The 24,972-nt window shown below is 45.6% G+C and overlaps 2 protein-coding genes across 3 annotated transcripts; one reads left to right on the top strand and one right to left on the bottom strand.

Annotated features, from left to right (window-relative positions):
* Positions 1-399: 399 nt before the first annotated feature.
* NENF (neudesin neurotrophic factor) lies at positions 400-7,204 on the bottom strand. The gene is made up of 5 exons (XM_072140165.1): positions 7,054-7,204; positions 5,970-6,143; positions 3,044-3,104; positions 1,607-1,710; positions 400-1,302 (listed from the first exon to the last, which is right to left on the bottom strand). Exons 2-5 carry the CDS (start codon positions 6,126-6,128, stop codon positions 1,126-1,128), a joined length of 501 nt encoding a protein of 166 aa, XP_071996266.1. The 5' UTR covers positions 6,129-6,143; positions 7,054-7,204; the 3' UTR covers positions 400-1,125.
* Positions 7,203-24,821, top strand: PACC1 (proton activated chloride channel 1). 2 transcript variants are annotated; one of them, XM_072140163.1, is made up of 8 exons: positions 7,203-7,393; positions 12,657-12,759; positions 15,148-15,357; positions 15,794-15,948; positions 18,499-18,641; positions 21,628-21,772; positions 21,889-21,996; positions 22,691-24,821. In XM_072140163.1, the coding sequence occupies exons 1-8, from the start codon at positions 7,358-7,360 to the stop codon at positions 22,850-22,852; spliced, it is 1,062 nt and encodes a 353-aa protein (XP_071996264.1). In that variant the 5' UTR covers positions 7,203-7,357; the 3' UTR covers positions 22,853-24,821. The 2 variants fall into 2 exon arrangements, with proteins under 2 accessions (XP_071996264.1, XP_071996265.1); XM_072140164.1 differs by lacking the exons at positions 7,203-7,393; positions 12,657-12,759 and adding an exon at positions 15,007-15,066.
* Positions 24,822-24,972: the final 151 nt, after the last annotated feature.

Raw genomic sequence — 24,972 nt, forward strand, 5'->3', positions numbered from 1 at the left:
TAGATTGATACATGGTTTTTATCACTTCCCACAGTGGCTCAGAGTTTAGCATTACAGCCTTGCAGCGCTGGGGTCCTGGGTTCAAGTCCCAGGGTCAACATCTGCCAAAAGTTTGTATGTTCTCTCCGTGTTTGCGTGGGTTTCCTCTGGGTCCTCCGGTTTCCTCCCACACTCCAAAATACTGGTAGGTTGATTAGATTGTGAACCCCATTGGGGACAGGGACCGATTTGGCAAACCCTCTCCCTGTCATTGAGGACAGACTGTGAGAAGAGAGAGGATGTGGGTTATGCGATGAGGATGGGCCGGAGTGGTGAGAGAAGGGAAGCTGTGTATATACAGAGGGCAGCATGGTGATAACAGGGAAAGGCTGAAGCTAAGGAGGCATATGCATGCAGAGACATGTCTAATGGAAGAGATTTATTGAAAAGTGGCCAAACCCTTTAACCCTTTTACTAAATGCTTCCTTACATAAAGCTCATTTACAAAAAATATATAAAAAGTACCTTGTAAGGAAGTACTGAATCGGTTACAAAAGACAGCGGCTAAGAAAATACAGTATTGTACACTTACATAATGAGGTATATGATTCAGGACAAGGGCTCTTTTACAGACATAGAGGCAGATTCATCAGATAATTAAAACTTAACCAAAATTGTTATATGTTTGCATAATTTTGGGTGCCCCTTTTTCTGTTAAGGCAGATTACGGGCCATTATGCTATAAAAAATAATGGCCCATTCCATAATAATAAGAACCTGCCTGGGGATGTGGTCTCCATAGATGCTGAAATGTAAGGCAGTTTCTACTCAAGCCATTAAATTGGAATGGGGACGTCTTGTCAGAAAGTGTAACCAAAAGAAGTTAGTGTATAAAGTCAAAGTAGGGACACTCTGTAGAGAACAATGATCTATCTGAAAGAAGAAGAGAATTATAACCTAAAAATGATATTTCAATAGGTTGTCAAGAACCAGAAACAGCGCCACTCCTGTCCGCAGGCTGTGTTTGGTAGTGTATTTGTAAATGGTGCGGAGATGTAGCACCAGAAGTAGCCTATACATTGGAGCAGAAAACGAAGCTGGACACAGTCTAATTCTGGACAACCCCTTTAAGAATGTTCAAGTTGTTTAAAATTCATCTTTGATCTTGAAGTGCGGCTGATCCTCAGGCTTGAATCCTGAGTTGGGGCTGCCATCATCATTAAGGATGCGCTGGGCCGTGTACCCGACGATTGGGTATTTTTTCTTATACACGTTCTCAAATATGTCATCCAGAGACTTCAGCTGTTCCTCTGTGAGACCGGTCTGAGAAAAATAACATAAAATACACGAGAAAAAGGTCACACAAATTCTAAACAGCACAATTATTGAATAACTACATAAAGTGATTGTAAGACATTTATAGGTCATTTTCTTTATGCGTTATGTTACTTATCTTGATGTTAAACTTAAAGGACTATGACTACAGGGCAGAAGATCTGCGGCCGTTCTTGGACTCTCAGTATCATAAATGGATGATGTGAGTTGTGGTCCGTGATAAATAGGTGGCTACCTAGTGGTTGTTTTGCAATTTGCATCCTTTAAGGATCCATGAAGCTGCTGAACTTACTGTGTCAGAAATAAGATCTTCAGGTTCCAGAGACATCTTGGCAACAGCACGTGTAGAATCTTTCCCTGCCAATGCATTATATGGAGCCCCCTTTCCGTAGAACTCTGGAAAATATACAGGATACAACTTTATGACCTTCCTGCCTCAGTTTTCTGGCATAAAGAATTGAAAATAACTCATCTTGCAATCTCCAACCATGCAATGCAACAGCTCATGTTCTGCACCAACATATCCCTCCCTCCCAGCAACATGTCTTCCTATTCCCTATGCAGCACCATGTCCCCGTCTTCCTCCTACAGCGCTGTGTCCTCCTCTTCCTCCTGCAGCGCCATGTCCCCATCTTCCCCCTGCAGCGCCATGTCTTCCTCTTCCCCCTGCAGAGCCATTTCCCCGTCTTCCTCCTGCAGCGCCAGGTCCTCTTCTTCCTCCTGCAGAGCCAGGTCCCCCTCTAAGCCCTGCAGCGCCATGTCTCCCTCTAAGCCCTGCAGCGCCAGGTCCCCCTCTAAGCCCTGCAGCGCCAGGTCCCCCTCTAAGCCCTGCAGCGCCAGGTCCCCCTCTAAGCCCTGCAGCGCCAGGTCCCCCTCTAAGCCCTGCAGCGCCAGGTCCCCCTCTAAGCCCTGCAGCGCCAGGTCCCCCTCTAAGCCCTGCAGCGCCAGGTCCCCCTCTAAGCCCTGCAGCGCCAGGTCCCCCTCTAAGCCCTGCAGCGCCAGGCCCCCCTCTAAGCCCTGCAGCGCCAGGCCCCCCTCTAAGCCCTGCAGCGCCAGGCCCCCCTCTAAGCCCTGCAGCGCCAGGCCCCCCTCTAAGCCCTGCAGCGCCAGGCCCCCCTCTAAGCCCTGCAGCGCCAGGCCCCCCTCTAAGCCCTGCAGCGCCAGGTCCTCCTCTAAGCCCTGCAGCGCCAGGTCCTCCTCTAAGCCCTGCAGCGCCAGGTCCTCCTCTAAGCCCTGCAGCGCCAGGTCCTCCTCTAAGCCCTGCAGCGCCAGGTCCTCCTCTAAGCCCTGCAGCGCCAGGTCCTCCTCTAAGCCCTGCAGCGCCAGGTCCTCCTCTAAGCCCTGCAGCGCCAGGTCCTCCTCTAAGCCCTGCAGCGCCAGGTCCTCCTCTAAGCCCTGCAGCGCCAGGTCCTCCTCTAAGCCCTGCAGCGCCAGGTCCTCCTCTAAGCCCTGCAGCGCCAGGTCCTCCTCTAAGCCCTGCAGGGCCAGGTCCTCCTCTAAGCCCTGCAGGGCCAGGTCCTCTTCTAAGCCCTGCAGCACCAGGTCCTCATCTTCCTCCCGCAGCGCCAGGTCCTCCACTAAGCCCTGCAGCAACACATCTACCACCTGCAGAAAGATCTCTTAGCATCTGCCCAGAAGCAACACATCTCCCTCTTCTCCACCCTGTCACAATACATTACGCCTTTTATTCCTCCATCACCACCCACTGTGCAGAGAGATGAAATATTACCTTTTCCAGCTGAGACATCAAAGACGGCTCCCTTCACTGCCATGTATATGGGCTGGTCCTCCTACACAAAGATAATCTTAGGGTCAACATCTTAATTTTCCTAATAGCAAACCAATCATGCTTGTTACTTCAGTAAAGCAGGGGGATTAGAGTCTGTCATACTCCCCTGGCGCCACTTATCTCCTGGGAAACATAGGATCAGCGTTAAAAGATTTGAATCCCTCTATAGGGCTCCTCCAAACTGTGACGGACATTAGTTTTTCATTACCTGTACATAGACATCTATCAGGTCCAAAATGTCTACCACACCAATAAGTGTTTCCATCAGGTAAGTTTCTGTGACATCACAGCGGTGTTTCAGTCAGGTTAGTTTCTGTGACATCACAGCGGTGTTTCAGTCAGGTTAGTTTCTGTGACATCACAGCGGTGTTTCAGTCAGGTGAGTTTCTGTGACATCACAGCGGTGTTTCAGTCAGATAAGTTTCTGTGACATCACAGCGGTGTTTCAGTCAGGTAAGTTTCTGTGACATCACAGCGGCGTTTCAGTCAGTTTCGTTTCTGTGACATCACAGCAGCGGTTCAGTCAGTTTCGTTTCTGTGACATCACAGCGGCGTTTCAGTCAGGCGAGTTTCTGTGACATCACAGCGGTGTTTCAGTCAGATAAGTTTCTGTGACATCACAGCAGTGTTTCAGTCAGGTAAGTTTCTGTGACATCACAGCAGCGTTTCAGTCAGGTTAGTTTCTGTGACATCACAGCAGCGTTTCAGTCAGGTTAGTTTCTGTGACATCACAGCAGCGTTTCAGTCAGGTAAGTTTCTGTGACATCACAGCAGTGTTTTAGTCAGGTAAGTTTCTGTGACATCACAGCGGTGTTTCAGTCAGGTAAGTTTCTGTGACAGCACAGCGGCGTTTCAGTCAGGTAAGTTTCTGTGACATCACAGCAGTGTTTCAGTCAGGTGAGTTTCTGTGACATCACAGCGGCGTTTCAGTCAGGTTAGTTTCTGTGACATCACAGCAGCGTTTCAGTCAGGTAAGTTTCTGTGACATCACAGCAGTGTTTTAGTCAGGTAAGTTTCTGTGACATCACAGCGGCGTTTCAGTCGGGTAAGTTTCTGTGACATCACAGCGGCGTTTTAGTCGGGTAAGTTTCTGTGACATCACAGCGGCGTTTCAGTCAGGTGAGTTTATGTGACATCACACCGGTGTTTCAGTCAGGTTAGTTTCTGTTTACAAAGAAGTTGCTCCTAGCCCCCGAGCCTAAGGGCACACAACACAATGAGGAGAAACGATCCAATAGAAATGTGATATTTGGGTGTCCTGTTACATGTTGTGCGTGGTTCTAATATTACACCCGCGGGCGTGCATTATAATAATAATAATCTTTATTTATATAGCACTGTCATATTCACCAGCAAATAGGAAGTGTCCGCTCATTGCTACAGGTAGTCTCCTCCTCGCCACTGCTGTCATTCTGTGTAATTCGGCCAGCGAATGTGCTGTCGGCCAAAAAAAATACGCCATCAATGACCTAAAAGGGTCTATGGGTCTAAGCGTTTGGGGGTGAGGAAGTAGGGGATCCCATCCATTCCATCACATGAATAATGGTCTCTAAATATTTAGCCCCCGTTATTAGATATCTACTCCATTGTTCCAAATACTGCATTAACTTTAATATTAAATTTAATATTATTTAAAATAAAATGATTATTTTTTTTTATCTTAAATTTAATATTTCTCCTGTGGAAATTGCACATTACACCATGGCAGCGCATGACATATTCCTCCTTTGCTGGAACTAATCCTCCCCCCCTCATGTGATGTGTTTTGACTTATAATATCTACATACATCTAACTGAACCAAATTCAGACGGTCCGTTAAAGGTGCATAATAAATAATAATAGTCTTTATTTATATGGCGCCATCATATTCTGCAGCATTTCACAAATCATAGGGGACCTATACAAATATAATATTACATTACAGAGCACAAACAGTCAGATGTATAAAATAACATTTAAAAAAAAAAAATCTTCTATAAAAATATAATAATAATCTTTATTTAAATAGCGCCATCAAATTCGGTAGCGCTTTCCAAATCTATATCAATATACCATCTCTATCAACATGATATTGCACCCTTAGAGGAGAGAGGTGCATAGGGGACCCTCCGTAATCACTATAACGGGGTCCTGCCCAGTCTCAATACTGAATTAAAGGGGACCTACCACCACGATTCTACCTCTAAAGGTAGAACGGGTGGTAGGTGGATGAATGGGACGTAAGGATAGCCCTTTTTGGGCTAATCCTTACGTCCCGGCTATCCTTTTGTAATCTTTAATCAGTTGATATGCTAATTTAATTAAGCGGCTACTGGGGCGTGGAGTAGCCGGACATGAGGCTACTAGTCGCGGCTACTCCACGCCCCAGTAGCCTTGTTCCTCCGCCTCCCGGGTAATCTTCGGCGCGCAGCTACCTCGTGCGAATATCCTGCGTTCTGCGCATGCGCAGGCCTACGGGTGCGCGGCCGTAGCTCCGAGGCCGGCGCTACTGCGCATGCGCAGACGCCGGGTGCTCGGACGAGGGCGCGCAGCTACGAGGTGCTGCGCGCCGAAGATTACATGGTAGGCGGAGGAACAAGGCTACTGGGGCGTGGAGTAGCCGCGACTAGTAGCCTCATGTCCGGCTACTCCACGCCCCAGTAGCCGCTTAATTAAATTAGCATATCAACTGATTAAAGATTACAAAAGGATAGCCGGGACGTAAGGATTAGCCCAAAAAGGGCTATCCTTACGTCCCATTCATCCACCTACCACCCGTTCTACCTTTAGAGGTAGAATCGTGGTGGTAGGTGCCCTTTAAAGGAATTTTACTATGAACATTGTCCATTCATTTCTGCAAAGTAGAATAAGTAACGTGATAGTTACCTGTTCCCCGTTGTACCTGGCCAGGTCTTCATCCGTGAAGAGCCGCACGGGCTTATGGGTGGTCGCCTGACGCAATTCAGGGTCCCCATCTCCGTAGCAAGAGAGGACGGCACCCAACACCAGCACAGAGTGAAACACAGCTCTGCTGCACGGCGACATATTGTGCACAACTTCCTAGAGAGGGAGGAGAGAAGGAGTCAGGACAGAAGCCCAATCCACACCCACAGATAACCCTTTCACTGCTGTCTGATGAGTTGGGCTGGAATCACACATGCAGTTTGTGACGTAGTTTTTGACAAAAAAAAATTACATATGTGTTCACAGCATCAAAAAAAAAAAAAACAACTGAAAAACTTACAGATATTTTTTGTAGCATGAACTCTGATACGGATCTATATTTGTAAATATGACTCTCATTGGGCTGTTAAAGAAGTTGTCCAAAATTAATACAATAATATTAACACAACTTCTGCGTCAATGTTGTGTTTTTCGTAAACCGCAATGTAAACGCAATGTTTTTGGTGAATTTACCCCAATGGAGGCTCAAGTGTTATTATAATTATGGTGGAAATTGAGAGTTCAAACCAATGTTACATGACAAATGCAGCAACAGGAGCATCATTGTAGGTGCTCTGTTATCATGACAGCTTGGAGTCACTCAGATTCCCTGGCCTATGAGTCAGCAGGACCTGTAACATTCTCCCAGAGCCGTATTTTTACCATATACTTCCATACAGTTATATTTCAGTATATGGTATGAGCAATCAGGCCCCCTAGGGTTGAAGTACCCTAGGGGGGGGCCTAAAAAACTGTAAAATAATTTTTAAATTAATCAAAAGTAAAAGTTCAAATCCCCCCTCCCCTAAGACACGAATAAAAAGAAACATGTTCAGTATCCCTGCATCCCTAAATCTATCAATATCTAAAAACGATTATTCGCAGAGTTTAACCCCATAACGGAAAATGATGTCCAAATGTACAAAATGTCACATTTTGTAACATATTAAAAGGAATAGGAATAGAAAGTTATCAAAAGTTTGAAAAGTCCACAAAATAGTGTGTGCATTAAAACTTCAGTTCATACCGTAAAAAAACGACACCTTAAGCAGGGATATAGCACCACGGATGATATGACTGCAGTGTAGAACTACATAGACCACAATCCCCTGCCGCTTGCTCAAAGAGAAACCGGTCTTTAGGGAAACTAAGTTACTGGACTACATTTCCCAGTAAGCTCCGCGGCTGTTGTGCGCTGCGCATGCGCGCGGCAGTCCAGGGAGACCCAGAGCACGGGACAGGAGGGAGAGGAGGCAGCAGCGGCGGCGGCAGCAGCATCCTGTGCAGAGCCGGGCACGTCCACCGCCACCCTGGACTCCCTGCCCAGTGCCATGATCAGGAAGGAGATCTCCAGATCCTACCAGGAGGTAAGTCATCCTCGTGTAACCTGTAGCCTGCAACTTGTACAGCTCCAGCAGCTGGTGGGGAACTACAACTCCCAGCATGCTCTGCTACAACTAATGTAACATTACAGGGTCTGGCACCCTGCTGTTATGGAACTACGACTCCCAGCATGCTCTGCTACAACTAATGTAACATTACAGGGTCTGGCACACCCTGGCACCCTGCTGTTATGGAACTACAACTCCCAGCATGCTCTGGTAGAACTTATGGAACATTACAGGGTCTGGCACCCTGCTGTTATGGAACTACGACTCCCAGCATGCTCTGACCACCAATTTTGGAATTCCCCCACACACACACACAATCTGCTATTGCATTACAACTACCAGCATGCTCTGACGCATACATTTTAACATCGCAATCCCAAACACCCTGCTGTTATGGCACTACAACTCCCAGCATGCTCTGGTACAATGTATGTAACGTTAATGTGGTGTAACATTGCCAAGTCAGGACTTCTAGGAGTTGTAGATCTCCCAGTAGGCTGCGTCCGAACCTCTGTGGTACTACAACTCCTAGCAGACATCATCAGCCTGTTGCTGTGAATCTGCACATCCCAGCATGCCCTGACAAAACTTCTGTTAAATTCCAGCTGCTCTGGAACTACTACTCCCAGGATGCCCTGACAAAACTTCTGTTAAATTCCAGCTGCTCTGGAACTACAACTCCCAACATGCCCTGACAAAACTTCTGTTAAATTCCAGCAGTTCTGGAACTACAACTCCCAGGATGCCCTGACAAAACTTCTGTGAAAGCACAGTTGTTATTTCTCTATGTCATCCAGCTGCTCTGGAACTACAACTCTCAGCAGGATCCGGCACAACTTCTATAACATTACAGTGTCTTGCACACCCTGGCATCCAGCTGTAATTGCACTACAACTCCCAGCATGCTCTGGCAGACCTTGTGTAACATTGCAGTGCCTGACATAAAGATGTGGCGGGACTACAACTCCAAGCATGCTATCACACTATTTCTGTGTCATTACATTGTCACACCAGGACTTATAGGGATTACGGAAGTACTTCTATTGTATACTGGGTGGGACTACAACTCCCAGCAGACCCTATGATGCTTCTGCTTAGACGCATACAATCCTTCCCCATTATAACCCCCACCATCCCCTGACCCCATATAAGGCGTCACAGGCTGGTTTCATAAGGAAAGCCCGAATGTCACCCTGTGTGAACTCGGGCCTATGACGGTGAGAGGTCACCCCCGTGCTGTGGATCATCCTCCTGGTGTCACACATCACTGCTCCGTCACATTAATACATCATTCATTGTAAAGCCCCGGTCTGACGGCAGTCACTTTAGGATTAACACTTCCATCACTTTCTTATCTGTATCTCGGAAAGCTGGGTGTCGGCCTATATCACCGTTGTCACATCTTTATCATGGATGGTCACCCAGCTTTCACAGACTCTCCATAGCCACATCCCACTCTGCTGCGTTGATGTATATCTAGGCAGATTTGCTGCTCAGGAGCCTGGGAAAGATGGGTGGGAAAGTGACTGACGCTATAATGTTATCTAGTAGTAGTAGTCACCCAGACACAGCAGAGGAGGAGGACTCCAGGACATGGGGATGAGCTGGAGGAAGTTTGTAAGGAAGTTACTAGATAAGGAGCAGAGCAGGAAATCCCTGATATGTGAAGATGTTTATTCATCTCCTGAGGAAATCTACAATCACAAACCATCCCGAAAAAAACAGGGACATTACACAGTCCAGGCACCGTGACTGTGGTATCTTCTTATATTTGTTATCCATGGCCTCCTTCTTTCTAAAATTCTGCTTTTCAAATATATTAGTGAGCCTGCAAGAAACCTGAGGGGTGTTACCAGAGCCCCTCTGTGCTGCAACTTCACAGATTGTTACACTGTGCAGGAAAACTGTAATCTCACACAGTGGGAGGGGAGCAGTGGGGAAGTGCTGAGGAAGCGGAGGCCGAGAGTGACACTTGTTCCATTCCTGTGAAGCTACAGCACAGAGGGGTTCTGGTAACATCCCCTCAAAACCCTTCAGGTTCATTCACATAATTTTAAAAGTTGATTTTAGGAGGTTGGCCACAGATTTCAAATATAAGAAGATTACCACAGTCACGGTTCCTGGCTTTATGAGTAAGTGTCCCCGGTTTATCATGGTGGATTTTGATGGTAGATTTCATTTCAGGTGCTGCTGTTCATCCCACTGCTGTCACGTACATGCACGCTCAGCAGCATAGGCCTCTGCTTGAGGTACCTGGTAGATTAGAGGATAGCCAAGGAGATGTCAGAATCTCCCGTCCCTCCAGCAACACATACTGGCAGCCCATCTCTGCGCTGATGCTGACCTGAGAAAAACTGCAGGGGTGTAATGGTTCTGCTTTTTTAAGTTACAGCATTTTCTCTGTTTAGACAAATTTCTGCTGATCTCGGGGAAACCTTTTATAGAGCTGAATCTGCTGCTCCAGCCATTAGTGAGAACCCGTCCTCTGCTTGGGGGTCCCAGTAGTCAGACCCCTAATGATGGGCTTGCTGTGCTGTACAACCCCTTCAAGGAACACTTTTCTATTTCCGCTGATGTCTATGTGAGCTCTTAGGCAGTGTTCACACGAGTGAAGTTGTTCCTGCATCTGCTGTGATTATTTTAGCATTAGTGGAACCATCAGAGATAATGAGAAGACAATTTTGTGTGAGTAATAGTCAGAAACTTTACCTTTAAAATAATACGCCGCCGTATAGTGTGCGCATACGCCGCCGTATAGTGGGCGCATACGCCGCCGTATAGTGGGCGCATACGCCGCCGTATAGTGGGCGCATACGCCGCCGTATAGTGGGCGCATACGCCGCCGTATAGTGGGCGCATACGCCGCCGTATAGTGGGCGCATACGCCGCCGTATAGTGTGCGCATACGCTGCCATACAGTGCCCAGATGGTAGCTCATAAGTTTGTATTCTGCAAGTGGTGACGTGTATCTCCCCCTTCTTACGCCGATGCCCTTTGTGCGGAGGTTTATGTGCACAGTTATGCGGTAAACAGCAGATAGGGGAGGTATACAGTGTAAACCTACAGGAAGCTCCACAACATTGTGTGTCTGACCTCTACTATTATACCGCACTACACCCTCCATTTACACCTTATATTTAGCCTCAGCATCTGACGTGCAGCAAAGCGGAATCTGTCATTTACAATCTAGAACTTGTGCAATGTCCATTTACATAGGAAAACTTGTGGACTAACTATATATCTACATACCCAAAATAGCTTTTAAAGGGAAACTTTTAGCAGATGTGACCATGGACTACCATGATCCCTGGAGATCTGTGTAATCAGACCTTTGTGTATGTTCTTAGTAGCAACAAGACTGTGAAATTTGTATTTATATTCCAGGATTACAGCTTCTCCATTTTTACCAGGGGTGTGTCCTCACACTGCTGTTCTCTGTGCTCCTTGCAGCCAGTGTTACGTGGTATTGTCCCTGGAGATGTGTGTAATCATACTTTGTGCAGCAGGACTGTGAAATATGGATTTATATTCCAGGATTGTTGCTGTAGGGACATGTCCTCACACAGCTCTGCTTTCTGAAAGCGGTGTTAGATATTGTCCCTGGAGAGGAGTGTGTCCTAACACTTCTGTTCTCTTATCTCTCTGTATTGAGCTTCTCCCCAGCCCCTCCCCTCTGTTCTGAGTAATCCCGGTAGCAGGCTTCTGGTTAAATAGTATAGTAGTCACTAAGATTATTTACGTTATGGTCCATCGCTTCTACTAACCAGCTCCAGTGCAACTTAGGCATCTTAAGGGTCGCACCTTGGTAGATGTAGATGAAGGAGGGTGTATGTGTTTGGCCTGCAGCCCCCAGCATGATAGTGTGACCTCTCCCAGATCACATGTAGGACGTCAGGTTGTTGCTATCTCTGCCACTCATCAATTTCCACCTACATCTGTAAGACACCAGCGCAGATTTCATTGTACCGCAACGTGATCCCAGAAGATGGCGAATACCACCGATGTCAGCACAAATCAGATGGTGGCCTCGTCTCCGGTCACCTGGTCCTACTGATCTACTTCTAGTCAACCCATAAGACTCGTTGTAGTTGAAAAGTCTTCACAGTTTTGGATTTAGGGTTCAACACCCAGTAACCCAGTGATCAGCTGTGAGGGCACGGTGATTGTAGTGGTCATGTCCTGATCCCATGGTCCTGCCATGATATATCAAATTTTATTATGTACCTCTACCCTAATCTGTGTCTTTCTGAATTCCTCTGGGGGAGGGGAGAAAACAATTTAGGAATTTTCTACCCCCCCCCCCCCCTTCCCTGTGCGTAGAGGATGTTTACCACGTACATCAGCAGGAAGTGTCATGTGTATTGTAACACACATGCTGGGTCAGCAGAAAGCTGTGATCATATGTATAACTCTACTTTATGTGGCTATGTGGACCTACCTTAAAGTGTAACTGAACTTTTGACAAAATTTCATGACTCAATAGTGCAAGTGATAACAGTAAACTTGGTAATATACTTTATTAAATAAATCTGTCCCTGTGTCTTTATTTCTTCCTTATTTAAGTCGTTTTCTGTTTTGTATCCACTGAGAGTTGAGAGATAAGGAGAAGTTGATGAAGTGCCAAAGGACTTAACTCCTTACAGATCAACTTTTTTTTACAGAGCAGATTCAAGGGAAGTATTCTCTAGGAATGGAAAGAGTTAATCATTAGCTTCCTCATCTGCCTGAAGTGGGCGGACCTCAGAAGGCTTTCAAATACACTAATCTCTACAGGAGAAAGAAGCAGAAACATAGTTACAGAGAAGCTGTACTATCACCTGAACTATTTATTTTGGAAATAAAAAATAAATTTGCCTCAAAGGTTTAGTTACACTTTAACTCTTTAGATAGCTGCAGTCGTAGTAGCCACAGCATCTAAAATTGTATTTTTTTAACCCCAATAAAGGGTTTATCAAAGTTCATCAATAAATTCTATGTAACCCAATATTTTGGTTTTGAAAATTCTACTTAATAAGCCCTGATTAAGCCTTTGCTCACTGTGCAAAGCTCCCATAAAATTATTTGGACTGAATTATATTCTACCTTAAATTGACAACCAGGCGTTACCAAATTGGAGGTGTTTCCAAACTTACTGCTGACACACCCCTTACAAGTGGGAATGGTAAAACCCAGTTGTCATTTTTTTCATAACTTACACAAAGTTCCCCTCCCCTTATAATTTTTTATATTTGTCCCTCAGCTAAGTGAAGAGTTAGAACAAGCTCCGGAGGATGTGGAGACTCTGGAAGACATGGATGAGGAGCAGGAAGACCTGGAGGAGCCCAACTCTGATACCCTGCCAGGTAATATAGGGCTACACAGTCAGGTATAATAATAATAATAATTCTTTATTTATATAGCGCACACAGATTACGCAGCGCTGCACAAAGCATGTCAAATTAGTCCCTGTCCCCAATGGGGCTCACAATCTAAACAATCTACCAGTATGTTTTGGAGTGTGGGAGGAAACCAGAGGACCTGGAGGAAACCCACGCAAACACAGAGAAAACATACAAACTCTTTGCAGATTTTGACCTGGGTGGGATGCGAACCCAGGACCCCAGTGCTGCAAGGCTGTAATGCTACCCACTCAGCCACCGTGCCGTTGTGGGGCTATATGAGGTCTGGATGAGGGAGCTCCAGTCTTCTAATATATAGGGAAGAATACGTTGTCTTGTTATTCCCTACTCCCAATTCGGGGAACTTGCATGCTCAGCCACACTTGGAGATTTCTCTACTACAATGAAACTACTGAGATCTGTAGTGCAGATATTCACTTACACGCTTCAGAAGTCTAAATTTTAAAGTATTTTGACCCTATAGATGTGACCGTGAAGACAAGTGCCCTACAGTGATGACATCACAGGCCTCAGTGATATGCTGGAGTGGTCATATATAACAATAATCCTCTTTGTTGTCAATCCTGGGGGGACTAATAGGATCACACGGCAGATGTCACCGCAGCAGAGCAGACTCGCCAAGTTATGCCATGAAGAAGCCTCTGTAGACGGAGAAGTCACATCACTAAACACCATTCTTCATGCTTCCATGATTAAAGGACATTTCCTTTAAAGGCAATTTACCACCTCTCAATTCCCCTACGAGTGAAATCACAATTGTGTAGATCACGTTATTAGCTTTCCATACATATATCTAATGTTTTGCTATGATAAGTCTTCATAGAGAAAATTCAGTTTTTATCTTTATGCAAATTAGCTTCTCTGTGCACCAGGGGTGGGGCTGTGTCTACCAGTGCACTAGTTTTCTTCTTCCTCAATTCTTCTGCAATTACTGTCTATCATTGTGTAAAGGAGTGCTGTTTTGACACACTGCAAGAAGAAAAGGGTTGCACTAGCAGGAACAGCCCCGCCCCTGGTGCACAGTGAAGCTATTTTGCATAAAGTGTACCTCCTTTCAGCATGTCAAACCAGCACTCCTTTACATAATGATTAACATCACTAGCAGAAATGAGTTATAGAAAGAAAAAAAACTGGTGCACCAGTAGATACAGCTCCGCCCCTGGTGCACAGATAAGCTAATTTGCATAACGATTAAAGCAGAGTTTTCTCTAAATTGACAGATCACCAAGAATCGGGCAAAGTATCTCTGAAAATGCAGGTTTTACTTGACGGGTGATTTGGGAGCAGGTAGTTCACCTTTAAAGAGAAATCGCCTTCTAATTTTCCACATACACAAAGATCCAAGATGGCGGTGACTTGCTCCTGTGGGCGCTATACAGGACATCCATGGAGATCCAAGATGGTGGTGACTCGCTCCTGTGAGCGCAGTACAGGACATCCATGGAGATCCAAGATGGCGGTGACTCCTCCGCTATACAGGACATCCATGGAGATCCAAGATGGCGGTGACTCGCTCCTGTGAGCGCAGTACAGGACATCCATGGAGATCCAAGATGGCGGTGACTAGCTCCTGTGAGCGCAGTACAGGACATCCATGGAGATCCAAGATGGCGGTGACTCGCTCCTGTGGGCGCTATACAGGACATCCATGGAGATCCAAGATGGCGGTGACTCGCTCCTGTGGGCGCTATACAGGACATCCATGGAGATCCAAGATGGCGGTGACTCGCTCCTGTGGGCGCTATACAGGACTTCCATGGAGATCCAAGATGGCGGTGACTAGCTCCTGTGGGCGCAATACAGGACATCCATGGAGATCCAAGATGGCGGTGACTAGCTCCTGTGGGCGCTATACAGGACATCCATGGAGATCCAAGATGGCGGTGACTCGCTCCTGTGGGCGCTATACAGGACATCCATGGAGATCCAAGATGGCGCAATTGCTGCTTCTATGTTGCTGTCATCATAGATCCCAGCAATATGTTTCCCTCACTACCATAAACATGGATGGGCGAGGGGCTTCTTGGGCCTTACAGGTTGTGGTGGCATTTGTGAAGTTTACAAGGAAAGTGGGCAGCCATGTTAGTTTTGGAAGGTTAATAAAATGACAGTACAGACAGGTGAGACTATGTATGTTGTCTGTTACCATGGAGATGCATAGATCTGTAAAGAAGATGTCATCAGAATTTCGCAGTAGTGCAGCTTAGGCTTCGGGCCTGTAACTATAATCCAGCATATCTCGGCACAGAAGTAAGATATTATTAAGCCGTTTTCACAGATCTTATCTTCACTAAGGGGCATTTTCAAATTTTTTGGAAACTTATTTTGCAGAGCGAGATTCGGGCAGGAACAGCCCCTCCGTGCGTTTCAGCAGGACCTGTCTGAAGAACGTGTTCTCGGTGCTGCTCATCTTCGTGTATCTGCTGCTGATGGCTGTGGCCGTCTTCCTCGTCTATCAGACCATTACGGACTTCAGGGAAAAGCTGAAACACCCGGTTATGTCCGTCTCGTACAAAGAGGTGGATGTGTACGAGGCTCCAGGTAAGTGCATCTGGGGGTCACTTATCTGGGTTCATCTCAGCTGCTTTCAGTTTTATAAGTGGGATGTTATCCAGTATGGCAGGAACTCTGATGAATAATTTATAGGGATATCATTCCCTACTTGTCGTGTCAGTTTCAGTAGTGCATACAAAAGGCAGCCAGATGATCAGCTATTCCCTCTTACACCCCTATACACATGCACACTCAGGTCTGATGAGTGTGCCAGTGTTCTGAATGGTGAGTGTAGAGTTATCTACAGTCTATCCCCTTGGTGATGGCTTCCAACAAAATAATTGGTCATGTGGAAATCCAAATTTCTGATCCTTTTTTCTTCCTGGTGAAAAGGTTGGTAGACCCCCATACATGTTAGATGGTGGTGGGTCCTGGTTTGGAGGACTAGTGCATCAGACCTATCATCCAGTGTTGTCTTTTACAGGAATAGCCATTTACCCAGGAAAAGCTAAACTCTTAAGCTGTGAACATCATCTGTACGACCACATCCCACCCCTAAAAAACTCAGGACAGCAGAGGAAAAACCAGTGCATCACCCAGACCATAAACTACACTGATCCCTTCACCAACCAGACCATGGTAATTATGCTGTTATGTTGTTATGGAATGAAGTAGAAGTCTCCCCCTTTATCCATAGACATAGCTGTAACTCAGTAGCAGAACTTCACCAACAGAATACTGAGTGCAGCTCTGGGGTATAAAACAAGATGTAACTCAGGATCAGTACAGGATAAGTAATGTCATGTATGTACACAGTGACTGCACCAGTAGCAGAATAGTGAGTGCAGCTCTGGAGTATAATACAGGATATAACTCAGGATCAGTACAGGATAAGTAATGTCATGTATGTACACAGTGACTGCACCAGCAGCAGAATAGTGAGTGCAGCTCTGGAGTATAATACAGGATGTAACTCAGGATCAGTACAGGATAAGTAATGTCATGTATGTACACAGTGACTGCACCAGCAGAATAGTGAGTGCAGCTCTGGGGTATAATACAGGATGTAACTCAGGATCAGTACAGGATAAGTAATGTCATGTATGTACACAGTGCCTGCAACAGCAGCAGATAGTGAGTGCAGCTCTGGGGTATAATACAGGATGTAACTCAGGATCAGTACAGGATAAGTAATGTCATGTATGTACACAGTGACTGCACCAGCAGCAGAATAGTGAGTGCAGCTCTGGGGTATAATACAGGATGTAACTCGGGATCAGTACAGGATAAGTCATGTATGTACACAGTGACTGCACCAGCAGCAGAATAGTGAGTGCAGCTCTGGAGTATAATACAGGATGTAACTCAGGATTAGTACAGGACAAGTAATGTCATGTATGTACACAGTGACTGCACCAGCAGAATAGTGAGTGCAGCTCTGGAGTATAATACAGGATGTAACTCAGGATCAGTACAGGATAAGTAATGTCATGTATGTACACAGTGACTGCACCAGCGGCAGAATAGTGAGTGCAGCTCTGGTGTATAATACAGGATGTAACTCAGGATCAGTACAGGATAAGTAATGTCATGTATGTACACAGTGACTGCACCAGCAGCAGAATAGTGAGTGCAGCTCTGGAGTATAATACAGGATGTAACTCAGGATCAGTACAGGATAAGTAATGTCATGTATGTACACAGTGACTGCACCAGCATCAGAATAGTGAGTGCAGCTCTGGACTATAATACAGGATGTAACTCAGGATCAGTACAGGATAAGTAATGTCATGTATGTACACAGTGACTGCACCAGCATCAGAATAGTGAGTGCAGCTCTGGACTATAATACAGGATGTAACTCAGGATCAGTACAGGATAAGTAATGTCATGTATGTACACAGTGACTGCACCAGCATCAGAATAGTGAGTGCAGCTCTGGACTATAATACAGGATGTAACTCAGGATCAGTACAGGATAAGTAATGTCATGTATGTACACAGTGACTGCACCAGCAGCAGAATAGTGAGTGCAGCTCTGGAGTATAATACAGGATGTAACTCAGGATCAGTACAGGATAAGTAATGTCATGTATGTACACAGTGACTGCACCAGCAGCAGAATAGTGAGTGCAGCTCTGGAGTATAATACAGGATGTAACTCAGGATCAGTACAGGATAAGTAATATCATGTATGTACACAGTGACTGCACCAGCAGCAGAATAGTGAGTGCCGCTCTGGAGTATAATACAGGATGTAACTCAGGATCAGTACAGGATAAGTAATGTCATGTATGTACACAGTGACTGCACCAGCAGCAGAATAGTGAGTGCAGCTCTGGAGTATAATACAGGATGTATGTATTTATAGTATTATAAATTTATGTAATCTGGGAAAGTTGTAATGTCAATACATTATTTTTCTGTACTTGTCATTGAAAACCACTAGAGGGCAGCACTGACCATAATTACCAAATCTGATATATTTACTATGATGTACACTGAGGTTATATTACAATGATCACTGAAGTGACGTTTCTTCTGATGTTCCTAGACAGAGATGAGTTCATTGCGGGTCCACATTTCCATTTCTATTCCAGCATTTTACCCACAAATTAAAAGCGATGGCTCGTCACTGTCTGTGGGATCTGATTGTCAGAATGAAGTGACTGCAGCTCAGTGGACAATTTAGATGTTTCCCTGTATATACTATTGCTTTCTTATGTGCCCTTATCTGCGATCCCTTTCTTCTTAGGATTGTAGTGGGAATCACATCTCCAATCGACTAACTGTTAAAATTTACTGTCAAACATACAATATATTATTATTATAAAAAAAATGGAGTGCAACTAGTTAAATATTTTTGTATGTTTATGCAAGAAAATATTGATAACAAAAAACAAAAAAAAAATTAAAGAAGCAATATTACCCTCTCTGACACGGCACTGGCCCCTACTTCCTGTTCCCGTTTCAGCACACAGGAAGTGTCTGCTCAGCCAATCACTGGCTATGTTGCTGGTCAGTTCGGCCACTGCTGATTGAATGATTTGACCATTTTTAATAGTTTAGGTGTCAAAAGTTTAAATTGAACCCTGAGCGGAGACACATTATACCTGAGAATTTGCGGGAAGAGGGTGGGGTGCGGATACTTTTGTAGGAGCCGTCACCTTTGATGTCCTTGTGTTGCAGAAGCACGCCCTCATTGTTAAAGGGCCGTGTGAAGTTCGGAAGAGGGAACTGGTTTTCCTGCAGTTCCACCTTAATGAAACAGAACAAGACTTCAGTGCCATCGACTACCTGCTGTTCTCCTCCTACAAGAACTTCCTGTCCAGGTGTGTGCGTCCCTCTGATAACTATTATTGTCACAAGTATTGTAGGGTAATGTGGTATATGTCTTAGTAAGGACATACCTGGAGTCTCTGGGCTCTGTTCACACTTGGGTTCTGGTTCCAGCTGTGGCGGCAATGCTCATTATGATTAAAGGGAAATGGAGGGGCTCTCGACTGTTCTATCAAGGCTACGTATAGGTTCAGGTTCTGAGATTTTCAAGATTTCCTATTCTTGCACTGAAAAATACATACAAATGTGAATAGACTCTTAGAGATCTGGAGATCATAGCACAAAATCTGGATCAGGACCTCCTATCTGGACTCTGTGTAACCCACGCTGATGACTGGGAATTGGTGATCATTGTGGCCATACGTTACAACCTGGCCTGATCTCTATGTATTATGCAGACACTGAAGCAGCAGGGACTTCACAAGCGGGAAGAGTTGTAGTAATACCCTAAATGCTATATTTTTGTACTATCTGTAAGTGTGGAGTGCAGAATCTTCTGTGTATTCTACTGGGTAAAACTTCACTCTGCTCCTCCCTGCCTCCTGCTTGTAAGAGCTGACGTGGAGATAACTAGTACAAGCAGGAGGCAGGGAAGCTGCATCACATGGAAATTAACTGTTGTGCTGCAGTGTTGGAGCTGTAGGTAACTGATCCATCACTTGCAGCCATTAGATAGGACTCTGAGAAGAACAAGTGCGGTGGCGGGAGACTCCGCCCACTCTAGTGCTGCAAAGCCAAGGGCATTGTGGGTAATGTAGTCTGCGTTTGTGGAACTTGATCAGAGGGAGAGAAGAAACCAGGTCGCATCAGGTAAAACAAGAATACTGGATTATCCGATACAATAGCCTTGGGATAATTGTTGGAGTTCTTCTTTAAAACAAAAACAAAAAAAAAACTATTTAAAAAAAATGGGTTAAATTGCAGCCAGTTTCTTATAATGGGATGTGCCGATATTTCCCAACCTGTCGTCCTTGTGTGTGGATAAGGAGATGAGACAATGTGGCCTTGTCTTTGGGGTGCGTGTAGATCGGAGCCTGAATGAGTCCTTTGTGCAGAGGTCTTCCAGGTTCGGGATAATAGAGCGCGTCTATTGTCCAGAACATTTACCGATGTTTCCGCGTTCCTGCATCAGCCAACGCCTCCAAGCCCTAAAGTGAAGACCATGTAGTCCCATTTCTATAATATGTCCATGAACCAGGATACTCAGGATGTGCACGGCTATAGGAGACACAGTACACAGACATAATCTGTCCATGAACCAGGATGCTCAGGATGTGCATGGCTATAGGCGACACAGTACACAGACATAGTGGGGCTCATTTACAAAGGGTCCGAACGCCGCACTTTCGTCGGGTTTCCCAAATATTTCCGTTTTGCGCCGAATTGCCCCGGGATTTTGGAGCACACGATCGGATTGTGGCACATCCGCTTTCACGCGACAGAAATGGGGGGCGTGGCCTTCAGACAACCCGACGGTTTCGGAAAAAACGCAGAATTTAAAAAACGATTTGTGTCGCAAGATCAGCACTTACATGCACCGGGAAAAAGGTGAACTCCAGCAGACCTCGGCGCAGCAGCGACACTTGCTGGATATCGGGCGCACGACCTTAGTGAATCCTGGCAGACCCGAATCAGCGTCGGACAATGCGCCGCGGGATCGCGACTGGACCCGGTAAATAAATCTGCCCCAATCTGTCCATGAACCAGGGTGCTCAGGATGTGCACGGCTATAGGCGACACAGTACACAGACGTGCAAATCCCTATCATTATGGCGTCGGTTCATATCCGTGATGGCGTCTCGTACAACTCTAATAAATGGTAACGAGCCGCAGCTCTTTCTCTCCAGAAGATTTCCTAAATATTTATAGAAGGATGACAATAGATATGGCCGCTCTCGTTAATCATTATTCAATAATTACCCGCGTTCCGGTGCTTTAGAACAGTTATTTTCATTATCCCTGAACCACAGACGGTGGAGACTGAAATAGCGAGTGAGTCACCTCGTAAAAACAATTAAAGAAGTGACGAGGCAGCTCCATCTGCTGCACCTGCTCTAATTGCAGTCTGTGGATGAGACTTCCCAAGGTTGATCATTTTCTTCAAATAGACCGAAGCAGAGAGACCTATTAAATCATTGATGTGTGACGTCCCATTATCTGTGTCTGCTCGGCCTCCGGTATAGACGTGGTGGAGCAGGAGAGGTCTGGCCGCCATAGGACTGTGTGGCCGGGAGCACCGGGACCTTGTAATTGGGGGCGGCCGGCAGAACAGGAGTCTGCACTTGGGGGCGGCCTATAGCACGGGGACCTTGTAATTGGGGGCGGCCTATAGCACGGGGACCTTGTAATTGGGGGTGGCCTATAGCAAGGGGACCTTGTAATTGGGGGCGGCCGAGAGCACGGGGACCTTGTAATTGGGGGCGGCCGGGAGCACGGGGGACCTTGTAATTGGGGGCGGCCGGGAGCACGGGGGACCTTGTAATTGGGGGCGGCCGGGAGCACGGGGGACCTTGTAATTGGGGACGGCCGGGAGCACGGGGACCTTGTAATTGGGGGCGGCCGGCAGAACAGGAGCCTGCACTTGGGGGCGGCCGAGAGCACGGGGACCTTGTAATTGGGGGCGGCCGGGAGCACGGGGACCTTGCAATTGTGGGCAGCCGGGAGCCAAGAAACCTTGTAATTGGGGGCGGCTGGGAGCACAGGGACCTTGTAATTGGGGGCGGCCGGGAGTACAGGAGCCTGCACTTGGGGGCGGCCGAGAGCACCGGGGCCTGTGCTTCGGGGCACCCGTGGACACGTGGGGCCTGTGCTTGGGGGGTGCACGGGGGGCCTGCGCTTAGGGCAGGAGCTGTAGACACTGAACAGCAGGATTTATGTAATAAAAACTACTAATGCCAGAGCCATAACAATTTGTTGGATTATTAATCGAAAAAAATTGGATAATATCCATATTTATTAGATTTATTTATTTTTTCCCAGTGAAAACCAGACAAGATTCATGCAGGATTGTGAAAGCTCCTTCTCCAGCTGGAAGTTCTCTGGGGGTTTCCGAACTTGGGTGAAAATGTCGCTGGTGAAAACTACAGAGGAGGACGGGAGCCAATCGGTGGAGTTCAGGCAAGAGGTCAGTCAAAGTGCTTAAAGGGGTTTTCCATGAATCGCAGTTCATGACCTCGTCCCCCGTTGGATCATGGCCCCTCAATCTTCTCGCAGGTCATTGCATTGTTTCTCTCTCCACAGACCAGCGTGGTCAACTACATTGATCGGAGGCAGATGACGGAAAAGGGAGACCAGCTATTCTTTGTGGTTTTTGAGTGGAAAGACCCGTATATTCAAGAGATCCAGGACGTGAGTGTGAAGTGTTCATTTCATGAGATGAAAACATTGGAATTTTAGTTCGGTATTCTTAGTGTGTGAACTGCGTCTGGCATTGGAGACCTCGCTGCTCTCCTCTCCATAGACTTTTAAGTCATCTTATTTGTCAGTGAATTTCCACTTATGCGTATTTAAGGTACAGGAATGCGTGTTCTCCTCAACAAAAACTATATGCAAATTATCTGTTTTAAGAAAGAAGAAACCCATGCCTTAAGCATCATCATTAAGAAGGTTTCTCTCTCAAAGTCAATGCCCTACATTTTTATCAGGCCTCGTGACAATGTACCTAACAATTTAAGCCAAACCAGACACCTCTGCACACAGTTGTTTGGGGTTACTCACAGTGCAGAAGCATCTGAAGTAGCCTCTAAATTTGACTCATCTCAGGTAAAATATGACTCTTCTCTGCTCATTCTCTCATGACTTTATGGGAGATTTTTTTTTTTTTTTTATACAGGTGAGATTTCACATAAAAGAGGGAATTCATGAAAGGACATTTCATCCCCTACCTGAGGGGGCTGGTAGCTTAATGGGTTCCCTTTGAAAGGGCCTAGGGTTTATGGTGGTTGGTAGTGATTGAGTGACGTCAGATGCTCCTGTATGTTGTGTGGCTATGCCATCCTCTGCTTCTCTTATGTCCTGTCGATTCCTTTGTTTTGTCCTACAGATCATCACAGCCAATCCCTGGAGCATGATCGCGCTGCTCTGCGGAGTCTTCCTGGTTTTATTTAAAGCCGCAGACTTTGCCAAACTCAGCGTAAAGTGGATGATCAAAATCCGCAGGCGGCATCTGAAGAAAAGGGCGCGGGAGCTGAACCACATAAGCTGAGAACCGGACATCTCACCTCCATGGTACTGCCTCCGTCTGGGCATTGATGGCGCCGCTGGACCGGTGCCAGGACAATGACCCAAAAACTGTACTTTTCTTAATTCATCTAGGAATAACACATTTGTGCGTGGCACATGCCCCCATTAATCTGTGAACACTTATACAGTGTCCCGACAATGTCATGGATCCTCGGAGGAACCTTATGGAGATCTGTGATTGGTGGTCTAGAGAATATTTAAAGGGGAGGTCACATCAGGACAACCACTTTCTATGTGCCCTGTTGGGGTATATAAGTATTAAGGAGGAGGTGTCTTTCTCTTGATGCCTCCTCTACTGGACTGGTTCCTTCCATGTTTTGTATAGCATTTATTTCAATATCATACGGGCTGGTAGAGCTGCTTTAAAGGGATGTTCATTTTGGAAAATCACCTTTAAAAAAAAAAAAAATTCACATGTGATAGAGAATTGCTCAAACAGCAACTCCCTAACATAAATCTATTACTGGAATGTAGGAGGGATTTGATATGTACCTGTACCTTTTGGCGGGGCCATGGGCTGTTCAGCATAGACATCCTTTACTAAAGGACTACATTATGTTGATGTTGATGGTGATTTTAGGTTGAAAAGAAAATGACAGTGTATATATAATTTTTTTTTTTTTTTATAGGTGTCAGAGTTATACTATGGTCTGTATCAGAGCACCGAAACCTCTGCTTTGTGCAGTTGTTGTGATGAAGGTTAAGATTCTGGCTGTCTGATGCCACCACTAGAGGGAGCTCACTAGAGGGGTTGTAGAACTGGAGCCACAGAAAATTAATGACATTGAGCTCCACCTAGTGGCAGTTCTGGAATTCAAGTTTTCCATTAAAAACATATCTCCTATGTACAGGATGGGGAATAATTGGGGAACTGACTGCCGAGACCCTAAAGAGACCATGAGATTGAAGCGCTGGTCCACATGTACAGCCAGAATTTCACTCCCTTTTATGGCAGAGCAATATCCCATAGTCCAGTTGAAGTAAATGGAGTGGGAGTCTAGCTGATTTCATATGGTAATCCCCAATCCCTGTGATCGCTGGAGGTCCCAGGGGTCAGACCCCTCAGCCAATCCGATTCTTCACCCCAATCCTGTGCATTAGAGTGTATTCCAGAAACTAACCTACCTGTGAACTACCCACCACACCACCTCCAGTATTATTACTCAGTAGTATATACAGATAATATAGATGTATATTTATGTATATATGTAGATTTTTGGGGTAACACTGGAATTTTAGAGTTAAACTTAAGTAAAGGGGACATTTTAAAGAGTAGATAACTTTGTCATCAAACTTTGCATAAATTACTCCAGTGTGTAAATGGGGAGTAACTATTATGTGTCTTCTGTGCTGGAGGCTGGAGAGCGGCTGCTATGATGTCTCCCATACACTGCACACAGGAGAGGAGAACCTGCTCCAGCTCTTACTCCTAGGCAGCAGCATGTAGAACATTATAGAGCAATACTAACATGTAATGCTCCAGCTGCCTCTCTTCTCCCCCTCTGCTCACCCTCCCTCTCCATAGACATCTATGTACTTTCACAGGTTTGTGAAACACATATTGTAATGGAGATATTTTTTATTTTTCTAGTAAATATCAGTTTGGGATGGACCCATAGGTGGAGAAAGTTGCATTTTTCCATTGATAGATTTTATCGAAAAGTTTATTTTTTTTAAATATGTGTTTGTAATATGGATTTATGCAGATTTTATTCAGAGGCTGGAGAAAGTTTTAAAGGGAAATTTAAAACGAGAAAGGAAAAAATTCTGTTCTTAAACATTGAATATCTTTTATGGTTCTTTAGAATAATTGAGATTCTATGGGTAGAATGTTATGTACCTCAGCAGATGAAAAGATTCTTAGACCAAAAATTGTGTTTTTACATGTTTTGTTCGTCTTTTATGATTGTTTATAAAGTTTCTTCATCTGATATTCGCCTCTTGTGAGTCCCTTCTGTTGTGTCCAAACTTTTGGAAGGATGAAGAAGGCACAACATGCGCAGCACATGTAGTAAATGTTAATATCTTTAGCCATTCCCCTCAATGTGCCCATAACCCCACAATATCTAATCGCCAGTGTTA

Source organism: Engystomops pustulosus, chromosome 3 (assembly GCF_040894005.1).
Source record: "Engystomops pustulosus chromosome 3, aEngPut4.maternal, whole genome shotgun sequence".
NCBI classification, from domain to species: Eukaryota; Metazoa; Chordata; class Amphibia; order Anura; family Leptodactylidae; genus Engystomops; species Engystomops pustulosus.